Source organism: Pelodiscus sinensis, chromosome 12 (genome assembly GCF_052426305.1).
Source record: "Pelodiscus sinensis isolate ZL-2025 chromosome 12, ASM5242630v1, whole genome shotgun sequence".
Classification (NCBI taxonomy): Eukaryota; Metazoa; Chordata; order Testudines; family Trionychidae; genus Pelodiscus; species Pelodiscus sinensis.
Genome location: NC_143063.1, coordinates 17,395,226 through 17,415,176, shown reverse-complemented (window position 1 = coordinate 17,415,176; position 19,951 = coordinate 17,395,226). Strand labels below are relative to the sequence as shown.

General features: G+C 40.3%; 1 protein-coding gene across 12 annotated transcripts in view; it reads left to right on the top strand.

The window, feature by feature from the left end:
- FTO (FTO alpha-ketoglutarate dependent dioxygenase) overlaps nucleotides 1–19,951 on the top strand; it is a 391,784-nt gene that overhangs the window by 229,146 nt on the left and 142,687 nt on the right. The window contains exon 10 of one of the 12 annotated variants that reach the window (XM_075940289.2): nucleotides 1,490–4,904. The exons of 10 other annotated variants lie outside the window; for them this stretch is intronic. In XM_075940289.2, the coding sequence (XP_075796404.2) occupies nucleotides 1,490–1,532 (43 nt within the window). In that variant the 3' untranslated portion in view covers nucleotides 1,533–4,904. Of the gene's footprint in view, nucleotides 1–1,489; nucleotides 4,905–19,951 lie in introns of those variants that run through there. One more of the 12 variants, XM_075940296.2, reaches the window with a different exon arrangement.

Below are 19,951 nucleotides of genomic sequence, written 5' to 3'. Positions count from 1 at the left end.
AGGAAATATCCTATTGCTTCTATATAAATCCATGTTAAGATATATTGGAATTGGAAAAGGTCAGCAAAAATGATTATGGATATGGAACAGCATCTGTATGACAAGAGATTAATTGGGACTTTTCAGCTTGGAAAGGAGATGACTAAGGTGAAGGTATTATAGAGATCTATAAAATCATGACTGGTGTGGAGAAAGTAAATAAGGGAGTGTTATTACTCATAACACAAGAGTTAGGTATCAGGTATCAGAAATTAATAAGTATCAGGTTTAAAACCAATAGAAAATAATATTTCTTCATACAGTGCACAGTCAACCTTGTGGAGCTCTTTGCCAGAGAATGCTGTGAAGGCCGAGACTATGACAGGGTTCAAAAAATAACTATATAAAATCATGAAGGATAGGTCCATCAATGGCTATTAGCAAGGATGGGCAGGGATGGTGTCTAGAAACTGGGAATGGGCAACAGAGGAAGGCTCACTTGATGGTTACCTATTCTGTTCCTCCTCTGAAGCACATGACATTGGCCACTGCCAGAAGACAGGATACTGAGGGAGCTGGACCTTTGTTCTGACCCAACATAGCCATTCTTTTGTTCTCAGAAACATGCTCGCTTGCTTTCTCCTCCCCCTTTCCCATATAGTGAGTACAGCACAGGCAACAATTTCTTCAAAAGCTAACATGTTAGACTGTTTTACGTATTATAAGATTACTCTCTTTAAATAGGCAAATTCTGCTGGCTACTTGTTTGCAGTTTAGTCTTATAAACAGTGAAGAGAAAGATGGGAATTTCATTGCTGTGCATAACAAATGAATGAAAAAGACATGCTAGCCCATCTTGTCAAAAATAAAATGAATCACACATATTGACACATTTTGAGAGAGAGAGTTTACTTTTTGTACAGACTTCATGATTTTTGTATAAATGGCCTTGGAGCGGCCAGTTTTTTAAATTTTGGATATTCCCTGGTAGTCCCAGAAGTAGATAAAGTATGGTTTTGTTTTAATCTTCCATTAACTAGGCTTTCATTGTCATGAAGTTACAATCACAGTGTCAGCACATAAAACGTTAAACATCACTGATCTGAAAGAAGCTTCCATTGTGTTCAACTTATTGTGCCAGGAGGAATTTTGCCAATCTTGCAGTGGTGGTTCTTTCAGTGTAATATGTCATGAAATATTTCTCAGTAATGACGGACATTGAATATGAGTGACAGGAACTCTGACCGAATGGAGTGGGTTTAATTACAAGATATGAGGGGTTACCTGAGATAAAACCAAATAGTCCAATTGTGCTTTGGTTTGACCTCTTGACCTAACGTTACATAGCAGCAAAGACAAATGGCTGATTAACTATACGCTAACCCTCCTTTTCTGTGATAAACTTGTTTGGATTTCTCTGTCTTAAGAAATCTAAGTGCGGTATGTTTCTAAAAAGAAATATGATAGGAAAACAATGAGTCCTGGTACTAGTCATTTTCTTCTCTTACAGACACAAAGCAGAAAGCTGTCATTCTATCTTGGAATGCATCTAGGACACAGTGTCCAGAAATCAATACAAGATAAATGATTGCTCTCTTAACCTCACCTTTCTTCTGCTACCGCGGTTACATTGCTCCTGTTCACCTGTAGCCAACCTGACGCCAGAGTAAATGAGAGACCCTGCCATCAAAAGTGTCTTCCTTTTTTTGTTGTTGTTGTTTCTGCTCAATATTGAGTGCAGATTTACACTTGTTTCTAGTCCTTTGCCTCCAGCTCCCGGATAGAGTTATAGCAAGCTGCTTAATTAAACTGTCGCTGTCTGCCCTCACTTGACTGCCTTTACAAAGTCATTTAACTAACAGACATTCCTGACTATAAAAGCTAGAAGCAGCGTGTCTCCTGTACTGCTGATAAAAAGAATGAAATTTGTTAATCTGCATTGACACTTGATCCTAAATGTTGAACTAATGCTGTTTCACCTGAACTTTTTTCTTTATTGTAATTGCTTCTCATGTTGTTATTTCATATAATAAATTGGAGAAAATTGCAACAGGTATTAAATTCTTCAAGAATACAGCATTCATCTTGTGCATTCCTGAAAAGCACATGCAAGGTATACTGAATTCCAGGATCAAGGATTGTATTAACCAAATACTGTAGTAGGATGATGTATTTCCTTTGTCTAAAAGGAATGCCATTTTAAAATCTCAACGCTTCTAGTAATAAAGATAAATTTTGCTTTTATAGTTTTATCAAATATTGATTAAAAACAAATATTTTGAATGCAAATGTAATACATTTTTAAATAGCACATCAAAAGAATTTTATGACATCAATGGTAAAATTAAAATAGGGTTGGAATTATACAGTAGAATTCACTTCTGTTTGAAGAGGCAAATATTAAAATGATTTGCAGTTCTTTTTCTATTCCTTATATTTGGTTTGTGGTTTTTGCTCAGTGAAGTCAGTGTGATTTTTCTTGCTGGGTAGGGAGGTCTCTTAGAGCCTCAAAAGATTATCACCGGCCCCCTTCCCTTAACTTCCTCCCTTTTTAACAAGCCAGGCAATCCCTCTTGAGTCTGTTTATTGCAGCTCTGTGTATGAGACAGATTGACAAGAGGCTTCCAACTTGGCCTGTTTGCATAACATAACTAGGTAACATAAGCTTAACTAGTTAGGGAATAAGATTTATCCCTATGCATGGATTTTGGTAAAGTAATAAATGAGCCATCCGCATTCTCCACAGCAGCAAAAGCCACAGAGAAACGGAGTTCAGTGTCCCCCCCCCCCCGCATCACCACAGGGAGTAGGGGAGGGAGGCCCTGACTGCTTAGACTGCATGGCGCCATGCCCCCCCCTCCTTTCCAGTGATCCCCAAACCTGCATTCCTGGGGGATAGGGTGCCATGGGGGGAGAGGTTGGGGCAATGTCAGGAAGCTGCGGGGGCCGGTAACAGCAGGCATGGCCTTTTGGCAAAGTGAGCAAGGCAGTTGCCTTGGACCCCCTGCCTTTAGGGCCCTGCACTGCCCGACACCCACCCACCCAGCCACTTGCCTGCTGCCCAACCAAAGCGTGCCGTCTTGGGCCCCACAAATTCTTTGGCCGGGCCTGGTTAATCAACAGGCCTCCCTCCAGTCTGCTGGGAGTCCCAGGATGGATTGCACAATTGCTTCAGTCAGGGATGGCTCATGGTCTGGGAGTTTGAGACCCCTGGCCTAAACTTTCCTCCCACAGCCCATCACTTTGAGAGATTCCGTTACAAATCTGTATATTTCAGCTTAGATCTGTCTATATAATATGTCTGGCTGGAGCCCCAGTCTGAACAATTACAGAAAATGTTCTCCATTTGACATTAGATGTCCATGAAATATCTAGCCCTCATCAGTCATCCTTATCATGCTGCAAGAAAGAATCATAAGCTTATGGCCCTTTTTTCAGTATAGTATCATTAGGCAATCACTTTAAAAAAGTAATTTATGATAGACAAAGGTATGAGCCTCTAAACGTTTGTGTTGAATTTGGTGACTGTTGGTCGCTACAGAGAGTCTAGCGGAAAGTCTGTTTGTTTCATTTCACTTGTCATAATTTTATTGGGACAATAGAAGAAAAAAAAAGAAAAACTTCTATAATTAGAACTTGGGACTGTTAACATACAATATCTAAACTTTACATAGTGTGCTGTTCTGTGCTCGTACCCCAGTGTCATGTGCTGCTGAGGACAAGTTGTTTCATGAGACAGATCTCTGTGCTAGTAATAACTTCAATCCCTTGGGGCTATTTGGCTGTTGATCTTTTATCACAATTGGAGTGTGGGCACTTTTCAGATTCCCCTACTCTTTCTGTACAAGTAGAAACAAGCCTTAAGCACTGAGGATGCCATATTCTGATGCATCAGCTGGCATTGTTAAAATATTCCTCCAGAGCAAGACCAAGTTTGTGGGTTCTGTGGAATAAGAGATAGTTTTGTATGAAAAGAACACAACACTAATAATATTCTCACTATTTGGAAATATTCGTCCTGAGACCCATTAGGTGTACATTGAATAAACTGTTAAATGGTCAATTTTATTTTTAAAAATAGGGGTGGGGATCTGGCCCCTGAGGCTTAGGGCTCTCCCTAGCATTAGGGAGCCTGCACTGGTGCTGTAGCCTTCCTGCCATCTTCCCACAATGCTGGAGTGCACAAAATCTACAAGCCTGGGCCCTAGTCTCTGGTTTGCAAGGGGAATGTGAAGAGTGTGTTTCTCCTTCTCAGCCAGGGGCCATGTCAGTGATGGGTCGGTGTGGGTTTTTTTTGTTTTGTTTTGTTTTTTATTCTCACTTTGTGTGTGTGGCCCGCCAAGTAATTTTTCTGTGTGTCAGTGGCCCAAAACTCTAAAAAGGTTCCCGACCCCCGCTAACAAATGCCACATTTCAAATAATTTGGAAATAAGAGGTAATTGGTCATCACCAGCAGTTGACTTCCCTCTTATGTGTATGGCTGGTAGCAAATCTGTGTATAGGTGTAAAGTAAAAAAAGCCTTGTTCTGTTAGAAACCCATTTACTTATTTCTCTTCTCTGTTCCGAATGTAGTCAATATTCCTCTATTCTAAGTCTTAGTTGACAGTCCCATTTGGATCACCTAAATATGTCTTTGTCAACACTCTTCCATGCTATTTCCAGTGAGCTCAACTGTACATGGAAAAATTTTCTTCCCACACAAGTCTACTAAAAGTGAATTGTTGTAATCTACCTTGTAATCTGCAAACCAATAGCACACACTGTGGTACTTTTCCCTTGGAAACACTGCCACTCACAACATTATCATGCAGCTTCTATGGGAGCAATCTAGTACCAATATCCCATATTGTTTTTCTACTGCAGAAAAATGCAACTTCACTTTAAATTAAATACAGGCAGTCCCCGAGTTACGCGGATCCGATTTACGTCAGATCCGCAGTTATGAACGGGGCCCGTCTCCCTGGTCTCCAGCAGACCAGGGAGAGGAAGCAAAGCGGCGGAGCACGCGGGCAGCGGACAGCCCAGACGCGTCTGGGCTGTCCACTGCCCGCGTGCTCCGCCGCTTTGCTCTGCTTTGCTCCCCGTCCCCCTGGTCTGTAGACCAGGGGGACGGGGAGCAAAGCAGGGGGACGGGGAGCAAAGCCGCGGAACACGCGGGCAGCGGACAGCCCAGACGCGTCTGGGCTGTCCGCTGCCCGCGTGTTCCGCGGCTTTGCTCCCCGTCCCCCTGGTCTGCAGACCACGGAGAGGGGGAGCAAAGCAGAGCAAAGCCGCGGAGCCCGAGGGCAGCAGGACAGCCACGGCGCGTCTGGGGTGTCCCGCTGCCCCCATGCTCCACGGCTTTGCTCCGGACGCCTGTGGTACAGCAGCTGGGGCACTGCCGGTTGGTCCCATAGCGCCGCTCTGGGCGCTACTGGACCAACCCGGCAGCACCCCAGCTGCTCTGCCCCAGGCGTCCCCAAGTCAGCTGCTGCTGAAACTGACCAGTGGCTGACTACAGGAAGCCTCTGCCCCGGGCTTCCTGGAATCAGCCACTGATCAGTTTCAGCAGCAGCTGACTTGGGGATGCCTGGGGTTCTTAAGTTGAATCTGTATGTAAGTCAGAACTGGCGTCCAGATTCAGCCGCTGTTGAAACTGATCAGTTTCAGTAGCGGCTGAATCTAGACGCCAGTTCCGACTTACATACAGATTCAACTTAAGAACAAACCTACAGTCCCTATCTTGTACGTAACCCGGGGACTGCCTGTACTGCTTGTTGTACTGTTTTAAATAAGCAGTATCACAAAAGCAATTGAACATGAAATAACTTTTAAAGGAAACATTTCAAGAAATGAAAACAATGCTGATCCATTCAAGGAAAGACATTTACGTTTAAAATGTGCATTAAAATAATTTGTCATTTACCAGTAGAAATGCCTAAGTAGGTGGAATTTCAACCATGCCTTTGATAAGAGTTTACTGAGTGAAGTCCAAATTTATCTGATCCGAAGATCTGCCCTTAATTTTAAGTCCTAAAAACAAAGCATCAGTCTAAGCTGGGGGTCTCAAACTTCATTGCACTGTAATCCCCTTCTGACAACAAAAATTATTACTCAGCCTCAGGATGGAGACAGAAGCCTGAGGCTATCCAAATCCCACTACCCCAGGTGGTTGGAGGGGCACAAAGGATCCAGACCTACCTACCCTTAGCCCCGTCCTGGCTCTGACCTCAGCAGTCTGACTCACATCCCTGCTGAGAGCACTAGCTGGTAGAGGGCAAGACCCCATGTTCCGGCCTTACTCAGAGCACCAAGAGTAGGAGAACATAGCAGGGAACCTTGGGGCTTGCCCCCTTACACTCCGATCCTGCTCCCTTCTGAGAGATCCCATTAAAATGGGGTTTCAGCCCACTCTGGGATCCCAACCTACAGTTTGAGAATTGTAATCTAAGCTTCCTCCCCAAATGTAGCTGTTCCTAAGGTTCATTCCCATCTTTAGTTCCCTCTGCCTCAGCAAGTGGCTGCAACTCCTCTGAGACTTATACTAGTGCTTATTGAATATATCCATTCTAATGTCTGTAAAACTCAGTAGCTCTGCATTTCTAGGCAAGGTTCAAGGAAAGAGTCCTGCATCTCCATGGAAGGACCAGGAACTTGCTATTACAGAGTGGTGGTCTCATAACTCGTTATTCCCTATGTATGATTCATGAGTCCTACTAATTCTTCGAGAGAGATGACCCTGTGGAAGCTCCTCTTTAGAACTTGGCGCAGCCCCAATGCATGGATCTGAGATTTTGAAGCAGTCCCTGTGCGGACCATGCATGCGTGGCACTGTCCAGCATGTGGCATACTAGTAGGCACCACGCGTGCCTGTCCCAAGCCCTCCAGTTCCTTTTCAACCACCCTCAGCCTAAGACAGAGCTCCACAGTTCTCTGCTTTCTTCACATTTCTAAATTAGTTTTACATCATTTCTTAGTTCTTGTTATTAGTGTTACTGTTGTTCGTTAGTTAGTTAATAGTTAATCATTTAAAAAAAAACTTTTCATCGTGCCTGGTTCTCCAGGCTTTAAATCCTGTGCCTCCTGCAAAGAGGCAATGCTGGTTTCTGATGGACATTTGCAAATCGTCAGATGTTTAGGAGAACATTGTTTGCCTCAGGACTGCTCTCACTGCGCCAAGGCCGGGCTCCCAGGGATAGAGACTTCCGGTTGAAGTTGATTCTATTAGAGAAGAATCTACACCCTGCTTCTGACCCAGGATCACAACCTGGGGAGATATAATCACTCCCAGGTTCCCCTCAGGGCAAAAAGGCACCCAAAAGGAGAAGTTCCTCAGTGCCTCATTGGGAACTTTCATCTAAGAAACGGTCCCCCACTAGACCAATGGCACAGAGATCTCGCATCAGTACCTGTGATGCTCCAAGTACGTCAGGAACTGCGGTCCCATTGACTGTTGCTTGTATTGATCCCAAAGGGACTAAATAATGCCCTGTAGTGGCAGCAGTAAACACTATGGTACCGCTGACTATATCAGTGCCACCATCCACATCATTGGTACCAGAAAAGACAATGGTACTGAAACCCATGGCACTGGCACTCCCATCTACAACAGTGTCATATCCGACAACACCATCGGCGCCTGTGAGTATCACGGAACCCATCCTCTCCGTGGCACTATTGACACCAACCAAATTAGCGGCACTGATCATATACTTGGTACCACCAATGTATCAAAAGTCTCTACCTTCGGCACCAACCACTCTGTCGGCACCATACAGACTAGGGAAGTTAAATTGCTGTTAATCAGCTAATAGAGTAGTTGATGGAATTTTCATCGACTACTCAATTAGTCGATAAGGGGGGGGCGCTCACTACCCCCGCTGCAGCTAGGCAGTTTAAATGTAGTAAAAGCTGGGCACGAACACAGCAGGGTTAACTCCTGGGCCAGCGTGAGCCAGGATGAAGCCGTCCCAGTTCACACTGGCTCTGGGACTGCAGCACCTCTCCCTCCCATGCCCTCCTGCACTGCGTAAATGGTGCTAGGGGGAACCGGCTTTTAAGCCACCCCACTCTCACCCCAGCAGTTTTAAACAGCTTCCCCCCTTGCTGCTGCTGACACATATGCTTAGCCCTAGGACAAACCAATTTTGCACACTCTGGCACTGCATACTTGCGGCACCACTGCCATATATGTGGCAGGCAGATCTGTCGGTGAGATCTGCTGCTCAGTTGCTGCTTTTTGGCACTGATGCATCCCCTAAACCCACAACTTCTCAAGGGGTGTCCCAGTGCCATATCAGTTCTCCATGGACAAAGAGGAAGGCTTACAGACCTTCTTCTCTCTGCATCGTAGTCCTCCATTGCAGTACTACAAGCCATGTAATGACCCACAGGGTATGGACACCACTGTATGCCTCTACCAGTGCCTGGGCATTGACCTTATTGAAGCCCATAGGGTTCCTATAGGAGATACCACAGGCTGTGTCCAGACTCAGGGGTTTTTTCGGGAAAAGTAGCCTTTTTCCGAAAAAAACTTCACCTGCCTCTAGACTGCAGCCGCGTTCTTTCGAAATTAAATCGAAAGAACGCGGCTTTTCTTTCGATGGCGGTAAACCTCATTTCACGAGGAAGAACGCCTTCTTTCTAAAGTGCTTCTTTTGAAAGAAGGCGTTCTTGAATGTAAATAGGGCTTCTTCGAAAGAGAGCATCCAGACTCACTGGGTGCTTTCTTTCAAAAAAGTGGCTTGCTCTTTCAAAAGTTCCGCATGCAGTCTAGACGCTCTCTTTCGAAAGAGCCTCTTTTGAAAGAGGCTTGCAGTCTAGACATAGCCACAGTGTGCAACCTAGCCCCCTTTTTATACACAGTGCACAGTTTCATCCATGCCACAGTCTCTTACTGTAGAGGCTCAAGTTACGGAGGAACCACTTCCTGATGCATCATCCCTCACAAATTCATTGTCTTCACCAGATGAGGCTGTGATGCCTCCTCCACTGATGATTTCATGCACTTCCATGAGCTCTTTAAAAGGGCAGCAGCTGTGCTCAAAATCACTACGGAGGATGTGTCCGAATCTCAGCACAAACTTACAAACATCCTCCAAGCCTCGCCATTGTCCAAAATAGCCCTCCTTATCAACCCAGTCACAAAAGAGAGAGAAAGTGGCCAGAATTTCAATTGGACTACTTTACTTGAGTAAAATTACTCAGTTGAATAAGTGTTTATAAGCTTGAGCCACTGGAGATGAATGGCAACTATCAGCACATATGGGAAGAATGAAAATATATATGAATTTTACAAGTCTAGAAAAATTGTAGTCCAACTATCAATAGGCAAAAAAATATAATAATAATTGGACTTTCAAAGGTATGTAATAGTCTGAAACAAAGAAACACTTTAATACTGTCTAAATATGGAGAAGTAAAAACATCTCGTTGCCAGTCATAAATATTTATTTCCTCACATAGATGCCTATAAAGTTGTAAAGATCTTACCACACTGTTTCTCCCAAAGAGTTGTTAGACTTTGACACCTATGCCATTCTGTTTGGACAACTGAATCTTTCCCCTTAGATCCAGCAACAAGATAGTTATTCCATGTGTCTGAGAAACCATTTCTACCTATTGTGGATGCTCAATCCCAGATTAGTTTAGCAAACTGAGAAACCCAGTCAAAAAAATGCACACTGTGACACCTTCTCTAGCTGCCATTAGGAGACCTTGCAGCAAAACCAACATTGCATGGCACCTGGAGAAATGAACCCCACACTGCTCCATAAGCCTGACCTGGGCAGAAGTTAACAACAAGGTGATTAGTAGATTGATGGATGATGCACAGTTCCATGCCTCAATAGCAACTTGTTTCCAGGGGGACTTTTCTGACCTGCTAAAATCCGTCCTAAAATTTTTGCTATTTGCTGTGGAAAAAATGAAACCAATCTCTAGTAGTGAGATGATTTAATAGTTTTCAGAATATTTGATTTCTGATTTTTTTAAAAAAACAACAGCATTATACCAGCAACAAAGTCTTTTTGATTATATAGCTTATTTTGTTTGGATAATTGGAGAGTTTGCCAGTATAGCTATACCTAGTGTAGACATACGTCTAATTGACTGAATGTTGCTAACAATATAAGAAGAGCATACCATAGTGCTTCCCTTTTGTTTTTTAGGGACACTTAAAATTACAATGGGCTCTATTGTGCTTTTAACAATAGCTATATTTTGGGGGTGCTGCAGAGTTACGTTCCCTAGTGGAAACAACAGAATGCATTGTTCAAAGAAGCGCTCAGACACATAGCTATAGCTAGAGTGGAGTACAGCTGCTGCTATATCCCTTAAAAGGAAATGGTATACAGTTTTCCTGTGTGGCTAGCCAACTCTGCTGGTCGGGGGACGGGGGAGAGCTATGATCTTTCTTCCCCTCCCACTCCCCACTCCTGAGGATCTAGTTCACTGAAGAGATTTCAGGGACTGAGATTATGGTCAGTTCCTGAAAATAAGGAGGCATTTGGAGGCTTCTTGTGCCCTGCTCTTCTCTTCTCCATCTCTGTAGAGGCAGCCACAATCTTTCTCAAAGGTTTTACAGCATAATCATCAAAAGCATGAAAAGAAAGTGAATTAAGCATAAATATTTTCTGGTGCAAATAAAAGAGTGTTTTGCAAAGAGGAGCTCTTAAAACAAAGGTTTAACCAAGAAAATAGCAAGGAAGCTAAATAAATGAATCACCAGAGCTTTGTGGTGCTATATTTTGAGAGTTAGAAGTACTTCGACAAAACTGAAGGAAAGGCAGAAATACACTTGTTTATGGGCATACAAGTTTTTGGAAGGAATTTTTAACTTGTTTGCTAGCTAAAGTTGGGAAAAAGCACAATTGTAGAAGAAATAAAGAGAGCACATTATGAAAGAGCCCCTTTGATTTCATGCATCAAAACTATCCATTCTCATTTCTCTTAGAAATCAGAAAGAACACAGGAGGTCAGTATTTCAAATCTTTGATCACACAAGCAATCTCATTTGTAGGCCCGTTCTACTGATGTGCCAATATAGCTTGTTGGTTAGAGAAGTGATTTTTTTAACCAATTTTAAAGAATTGTGAAGACATGGTATTGTTTATTCCTTTTTCCTTATGAGACTAGCAATAGTGGTATAAAACACCTTATTTTTAGGAAATAGTGATCTAAAGCACCTTGTGGATACACAACTGTATATTCATGGGGGCACTGTACTTTAACTGTACCATCATATTTTAAAGTGGTATAACTTTCTAGTGTAGACCAGGCCTAAGGGTTTGTAGTCCCCTGTACTCTTATAAAAATGTTAAGGATTTTTTTTTCTAGAAAGTATTCTACTTACTTACTGGGTAAATAAGAAGATTCAGTCAGGTCTGTACTGATGGTGCCACATTTGATACTCAGCAGAATGCATTTCCTTGCCAAGTCAGCAAGGAACAATAGAATGCCAAAATCCTTGGAAAGAGAGGGGTTTTTTTCCTGTCAGTTGGCTCCAGTAATAATAACACTTCAGAACCAAATTAAAAGTTTATTTCATATTGTTGCTTCATAGTCATACATCAGTATTCTTAGAGTGTGAGTAATGAAAGTATTTGCATTTTAATAATTCTCTAAATAGAAAAGTGAGTAGTGCCAATTTTAATACGTTATACAGTATTCACTTATTTCAGGGTAGTATTCAGGACCCCATCAGGACTGCTAGTGTCCAATTTCATATTCAGGCCATTTTACCCTGAATTTCCCTTGAAGAAATAGGACTTTAGTAGAGTTTAGTGAAGCATACAGTGTAGACTTTTTAATGACCAAAAAAATTGCCACTTCGAAACAAAAAAAAGGAATGTTTTGGGTTGGGACCACATAATCGGGCCCAGATTAAAATGAGATATTGGAGGAGGATATCCAAAAAGGTCAAGCCTTTCTGCAGCTTCATAGTAGATAAAACATTTACTCGCAGCTATGTGTGATTTATTAATATGTAACCTGTATACTGAGAAAATGGAGAAAGGTCAAAAATCTGGCAGCCAGGTACTCCTATATCTAAGTCTCATGTCTAAATTTATTCCCACTGTGGCTTTAGGTAAATCACTGAATGTCTTAGTCTTAGTTTCCTCCTCTGGGGGATAATAATTCTTGCCTAAAAAGAGGTGTGTCCAAGGATTAATTAGTTAGCATTGTGGGTTAAATGTGGACACTACAGCATGATTCTATAATAAAGTAACTGATACCTAGTTTAGTAGATGAGTATTATCATCCCATTTATGCAACTTCGTATAGTTGTCTTCTGAATTCTGCTGAAGGTGAAGATACTAAAAGGGTCTCATTCCATAATGAATTTATCTGACTAGATATTTTTAATAAAAAGTAAAACTCAGGATTCTGTTTGAATCCCATACTCCCACCTCTACTGAAAATAAAATGTTCCATTTTTAAATGGTATTAAAGAAAATAAGGTATTAATAAAGTGCTTTCAGATTGCTATGATTGGACCCTATTCTGCAAACGCATATGTATGAGTGACTTCCATGAGATTTTTTGCAGGAATAAGTTTAATCTTCACAGATATTTGTGGAGCCATACTTGTTTGTCCTAATAGTTTTTATATAATATGCAATAGATGGTTGGTTATGCTACCATTAAAGTCAATAGCAAAATATTGTTGTTTCCTATGGGAGCACAATTGGTCCATTATGTAAATTTTAATAGATTAAATGGAAAAAATAACATATTTTAAAGGGTATTCTTTAAATTGAGGCAATAAGTATATATTCGTGCACGTAGCATGTAACTGACATTGCTGTGGTCCAATTGGCAAACATATTTTTTAGAACAGGTACTATTTTAAAATTATCTATTTCAGTTGAGTAAATGTGTACTTTGGTCATTTTTAAAGGCGCTTATTAGTTACCCAATTACATGAATCATTTGGCCTAAGCAATTTTTATGTGATTTCTAACAAGAGTGGTTGAGTAGGATTTTAGTATATTTATGTATGGCAACTTGAATAGGGCGAGTTTCTAACAATAAAAGTATTATAAGTCCTTCTTCTGATATAATTCTGTTGACTCTTATGGAGTTTGCTGATTGGATGTAATTTCAACAGCAACAACAGTTCTCTGAATTAGTAATAATTAATTTCTGCATCCCTTTAACATTCAAGGACAATATCTTATTAAGAGTGACATTTTATTTCACAGATCCTAAAAAAGGTCCCATTATCTTAAATTAATGTCCTTCATCTCACTTCTATTAATATGGTTTGTTATAAGAGGAGAAGCATAATTTGTTCTACATTTTAAATACATTAATAAATATAACCATCTGTATCAAGTAGTGAGGAGAGGAATCTGTTTAAGCGAGCTTTGATCTTATGAGGTCTACAAGGCTGAATCACACACAATTAAATGTACCTTGCATGCTATTGACATCCAGAAAACACCTGTGTTGCTACTAGTTTTCTTATTCAAAGTTTGGTTTTGTTTTCCTTTAAATCTGCAGCTCTTTTATCTCATGTCTGTGCAAATAAAACTCCTCCTGCAAACCAGCCAGGAAAACATATGATACCATTTGCAATTGCAGAATGCAGCATGCTGTTCTTCTGTAATTATAATGGCCTGAGCAGTGTGGGGTTGGTTAGCCTTCCTTAACAATCATTAATCTATTGAGTCTTAGTTACTGTGGCCCATCTTGGAGAACAGCAGTCCTTGGCGTGAGGCACCTTGGGCTGTGAGTTCACTGTGAGCAAGGGATGGCCTTGTTTGTTACATTCTGCTGCTTGCTGGTCCCCAGGGAGTCTGGGAAGAGATTTTTTTCATCTTTGTGATTGCTGCTTGCCCTCTCCCTCACTCTCCTGCTTCTCCCTTTATTTCTCCTTGTTGTGAAAGTTTCTTTCTGTGTGACTGGGAGTCTGTTTAGCAGACCATATTGCGAGTGAAGGTGCATCGTTTGTTGCCTGATTTTGGCAACACTGGGAAGTCAGCTGGGATGTAATTAAGACTCTGAGAACAGGCTGTCTTCTCCACAGGAAGGGCATGTTAGATGTTGCTGGGATTTGGGGCTGTCAGTTTGGCCAAGGCTGGAGAGTGAAAGCTAGGGACAGTGATCTTTCCTTTCATTTATAATCCCTTTATGTACAGTGTATGCACTTGGCAAAGTTTACATATAACCTAGTGACTGGAGCTTACAAGCCGTTGCAGCTAAATTAGCATATGTTACATGTATATTTTAGCAATATTTTAAAGCAAGTGCAAATTTCCAAAGTGAATTATGCATGTATGACAGAAATAGGGTTGTGTTGCATTGGGTGTCAAATCCCACAACTTTTTGTCAAGACCACGGATTTTACATTAAAGAGGCAGAGAGACTAAACGAAGTAAAACAGTTTTAATTTTTAACAGTTTGGTCAAGCCCAAAGAGCTGCTGTCTGACAGTTATAACTGACATTTGAATAATTGGATTAATTTAGAGAGGGGCAAGTTCTGTATAGATAATTATGCTTGTTCTATATGTTATTTTTATTTAGGGATGGAGTTCAGGGGTTTAATTATTTAAAGTGCATGCCATTCAATACAAAATACCACTGTATTGCAGAAGGAAAATAATCCTGTTCAAAATATTTCATTTCCTACAGAAGAATTTTTAAGAAAGCATTATAAGAAAGCATTATATATACCCAAAGGACTGAAAGTTTATAAAATACTGTTTTTCCGACTTTTACTTTACTTTAGTATAATGGAAAGAAAACTCAGATAAAAAGTTTCACGTGTCACATAAAGCACAAGTATCAGAGATGCACATAATTCAAGAGATCAGATTCTGATCTTCTTTCATAAGTATAAATCCAGAGTAATATCGTTGACTTTTAGCACTGTCCCAGATTTATTCTGGTGCAACTGAAATCAGAAAGTAGCATTTTTTTGGAAAAGCAGTATCAAATTATTTTGGATTCATATCCAAGTCTCTTCTCATAAGAAAATTAAGATAAAAATGAATAGTGGTTATGAACTAATGAGCCTTTCCTGATAATTTTGTTAACGAACTCTTTTACTAAATTGTGGCATGAAGTTAGAAGAGCTAACTATAAAGAGGCTAGAATACTGTTTGTTCTTGGCTTTATCATTGTTTTACTCATCGGGACATAAACAGATATTAACACTCAGACAAGACGTGTTGATCCACTGTTCATGATATTATCACCTAGTTAGAGAAGTATAAAATGTGTACTTGGAATCTCACATGCAGACATGTATGTCTGCATTAGGCTAGGTAGACATTTTCATTTAAAGATTATAAGTTTCACTTGATCTTTGGAAGTTGTAAAGCTATTGCACCATTTGAGAACTGTATCCTTATCATGCTATGGTACTTGCCATCCTGTACATAAATGCTACACTAGGGATGTTAGATATCGGGTAATTGAATAGTTGAGTAACTACATGAATTCTTATTGGCAGGGTAGCAAGGAGGGAGAGGAAATGTGTGTAGTAGACAAAATTAACGAATAAGCCTCGGCTTATTAGTTAATCGTATAGTCGACTACACATTAATATCCAGTGCTACACCATCAGAAATTATGTTAATAAAATAATGTTGTGTGTGAAGGATAATCAGTCTTGCATTATTCTTATAATGGAGATGAGGGAGCATATTCTTTCAACTAATTTTGTAAATTTTAGTCTTGAAGAACTTTCTGAAACACTGTATCATTCGCTTTGCAGACAGGGTAGTTAGACTTCCTTGTAACTAGACTAGCAATCCTTGGAGGATTTTCAAAGCCTTTTAAAATTATGGTGGATTTTTTTTTCTGGGTCAGTCTAAGTCAGTCCCAGGGGAAAAGTTGCCATCTGTCCTTTATATTAAAAGAATCTCCTATATTATATACCTGATGTTCTTGTCCCAGAGATAAATGTTGTTAATTAAAGGACAGCATTTGTCCTTTATGTAGAATAAAGATTCTTTCCAGCCTTAATAATTTCTGGTTTATGTATATGCTCTTAAGTATTTTCTAACTTAAATGTGATTCATTATTCATTCAAGATCTTTGGTACACATGGTGAATTTCGTGGATGGTTTAGTAACCAAAACAGGCATATATATTAATGCAGATTAGGCATTAATCATTTCAGACACTGATGGTAGAACAAAAGATATTAGCTTTTGTTAATGTATTTGAGCCAAATCCCCATTTGAAAGAAAGGATTGCAGATTGCAGCTCTAAATAATACAATTTTCTCTACCTCTACCTTCCTCCTAGCATGATCTTGTTCTTGATCAATGCTGCATCTTTTCAACTAACCCTACATCTTTAGTGTTCTTTATACTCCCAACACTCATTCCATTTACTGAACATCACAAGATAATACTTACTTGAGAGATTCCATTTGAAACACAAACTACGCCATGTTCTGAGCATCACATTTACATGAAATAAAGAATTGTATTACTGATCATGTTCACGTGTCTGTAGGGGTTTAGTAGAATCTTGTGAATGAGGATTTCCCTTTAGCAGAAGGGCTTTAATCAGAAGAGGGAGAAAACTTAAAAAAACAGTACGTAGTCCTGCAGTACTGTAGGGTATGCCTACACTGGAGAGCTTAACTCGAAATAAGCTACAAAAATTGAGCTATGTCAATTGCATATCTTATTTTGAAATAGGGGGCGTGTACAGAGCACTTATTTCGAAATAGAGCACTCTTCTTCCGACTTTCCTTATTCCTCGTACAATGAGGGTTACAGGAGTTAGAGTAAGAAGTCCTCCAGCTTGACAATATTTTGACACTATTTCAAAATAACTGCCTACTGTGTAGACTGTTATTTCAGAATAGCGCTAGTTATTTCGAAATTGTGTTGCAGTGTAGATGTACCCTTAGAGACTAACAAAATTATAGACGGTATCATGAGCTTTTGTGAGTACAGCCTACTTCTTCAGATGAATAGAGCCAGGGGTTCAGAGTTGTAATAAATAGCAGAAAAAGGGGATGGGAAGGAAAGGAAAAAAGGGAAAAACTGTCAATTAGAGGAGATGGAGAGAAAAAGAACAGGGAAAAAATTGTCAATTAGAGTGTCAATTAGCATGTCCATGCTCAATGAGGCTAATAGAGTGGGCTATAAATGCCCAATACTTGACTTGTAATGTCATTAAGGTGTTGAATGTAGCGGGCCATCTAAGTAAGGTCTTTGTTCAGACATTGGTTAAAGGTGTCAAACTTGTAAAAAAAACAAGTTCTGCAGCTTCTCTCTCAAGCTGGTTTCTGAAATTTATTTTTAATAATGTAGTCACTTGTAGATCCATTACTGAGTAACTCTGACAAGTTAAAATGTTCCACAACCGGTTTGTCTGTGTTACCATTTTGAATATCTGATCTGTGTCCATTAATCCTTTCTTGTATAGACTGTCCAGTTTGGCCAATATATACGGCATAGGGGTATTGCTGGCTCTTATAATCATAGAACTGGAAGGGACTTCAAGAGGTCATCGAGTCCAGTCACCTGCCCTCACATCAGGAACAAGCACTGTCTAGATCATCCCTGACAGGTATCAGTCCAACTTGCTCTTGAATATCTCCACTGATGGAGATTCCACAATCCTTCTAGGCAACTTATTCCAGTGCTTAACCACCCTGATAGTTGGGAAGTTTTTCCTAATGTCCAACCTAAACCTCTCTTGCTGCAATTTAAGCCCATTGCCTCATGTCCTATCCTCAGCGGCTAAGGAGAACCATTTTTCTCCCTCCTCCCTGTAACACTCTTTTAGATACTTGAAAACCGCTATCATGTCCCCTCTCTGTCTTCTCTTTTCTAAACTATACAAGCCCAGTTCTTTCAGTCTTTCAGTCCCTCATAGGTCATATTTTCTAGACCTTTACTCATTTTTGTTGCTTTTCTCTGGATCTTCTCCTATTTCTCCTTATCTTTCTTGAAATGTAGTGCCCAGAACTGGGCACAATACTCTCTGAGAACAGTTGTCCAGCCAGTTATGCACCCACCTTATAGTAGCCCCATCTAGGTTGCATTTTCCTAGTTTATTGATAGGAAGGTCATGCGAGACCATGTCAATTGCCTTACTAAAGTCTAGGTATTACACGTCTACCACTTCTCCCTTATCCACAAGGCTTGATATCTCATCAAAGAAAACTATCAGATTGGTTTGACATGATTTGTTCTTTATAAATCCACACTTGCTGTTACCCATCACTTCTTTATCTTCCAGATGTTTTCAGATGGATTCCTTAATTACTTGCTGCATTATTTTTCTTGGCACAGAAGTTAAAGTGACTGGTCTGTAGTTTCCTGGGTTGTTCTTATTTCCCTTTTTATAGATGGGCACTATATTTGCCCTTTTCCAGTTTTCTGGAATCTTTCCTGACTTCCATGATTTTTCAAAGATGATAGCTAAAGGCTGAGATACCTCCTCTATCATCTCCCTGAGTATTCTAGGATTCATTTCAACAGCTCCTGATGACTTGCATACATCTAACTTTTCTAAGTAATTGGTAACTTCTTCTTTTATTTTAACTTCTGAATCTACCCCAATTTCTACTAGCATTTTCTGTTAGGCATCTTGTCACCATCCATCTTCTTGGTGAAAACTGAAACAAAGAAGTCATTAAGCACCTGTTCCATTTCCAAATTTCTTATTATTGTTTTTGCCTCTTCACTGAGCAATGGGCCTACCCTGTCCTTGGTCTTCCTCTTGCTCCTAATATACTTATAGAACATCTTCTTTTTACCATTTATGCCTCTAGCTAGATTTAGCTTGATTTGTGCCTTTACCTTTCTAATCTTGCCTCTGCATACCTGTGTTGTTTGCTTATATTCATCCTTTGTAATTTGACCAAGTTTCCACTTTTATACAACTCCTTTTTTTATTTTTAGATCGTATAAGATCTCCCAATTGATCCAAGGTAGTCTTCTGTCATACTTTCTATCTTTCCTACGTAGTGGAATAGTTTGCTTTTGGGCCCTTAATAATGTCCCTTGATGGCAGAGTTCACATCTGTGGATGTGCAGTTGTATGAGCCTCTGATGTGGTGGCTTATGTGGTTAGGTCCTGTGATGATGTCACTTGTATAGATGTGTGGACAGAGTTGGCACCGGAGTTGATTACAGTGATGAGTTCCTGGATGAGGATGATGGAGGTGTGCTGTGTGGTTGCTGAAAATAATTTTTTTCAGGTTAACGGTTGTCTGTAGGTGAGGATTGGCCTGGCCCCCAAGGCCTGTGAGAGTGAGGGGTCATTTTCCCTGATAGGTTGTAGATTGTTAATAATGTGTTGGAGGGGTTTAAGTTGGGGCTGTAGGTAATGAGCAGTCGTGTCTTGTTATTTTGTTTATTGGGCATATCTTGAAGAAGCTTATGCCTGGATACTTGTCTGTCTCTGTCAATCTTTTTTTTTTTACTTCTCTGGATGGGTATTTAAATTTTAAGAATGCCTGATAGAGATCCTGTAGGTGTTTGTCTCCGTCTAAGGGATTGGCGCAAATCCGGTTGTATCTTCGGGCCTGGATGTAAACAATTGATTGGGAAACTTGTCTTGGATGGAAGATAGAGGCATGTAGGTAAGTGAAATGGTTGTTGCTTTGTGGTTGTAGTGGTACCTCCAGCCCATGGTCCTCCTGCACCTCTTCACTCTTAGTAATTCAATCACCTTTAAATACTATTGTTTTTAGCTGCTTTCTCTAAGGATGCCGTGGGATTTTCATTTTTTAAATAATGCATCCCTTCTCTAGCCTAGTTGATTTCTAATTTGTAAGCTGTTCACTAAGGAAGGAGGCATTCTCTGTATGCATCCAGAAAGTTTCTAGAAAATTGTGGGTAAACAATTTAATAATAATAGTGATTATTTTAATCTGGTGTTAAATGCTCATTATCTTCATACATCTTCTTTCCTCTCATAAACTTGTGTGCTATGAAAATAAAATATGGAAACTGAACCAGATCAGAGTTTATCCATGTACCATCAGAGAAAACTCACATATACACTTG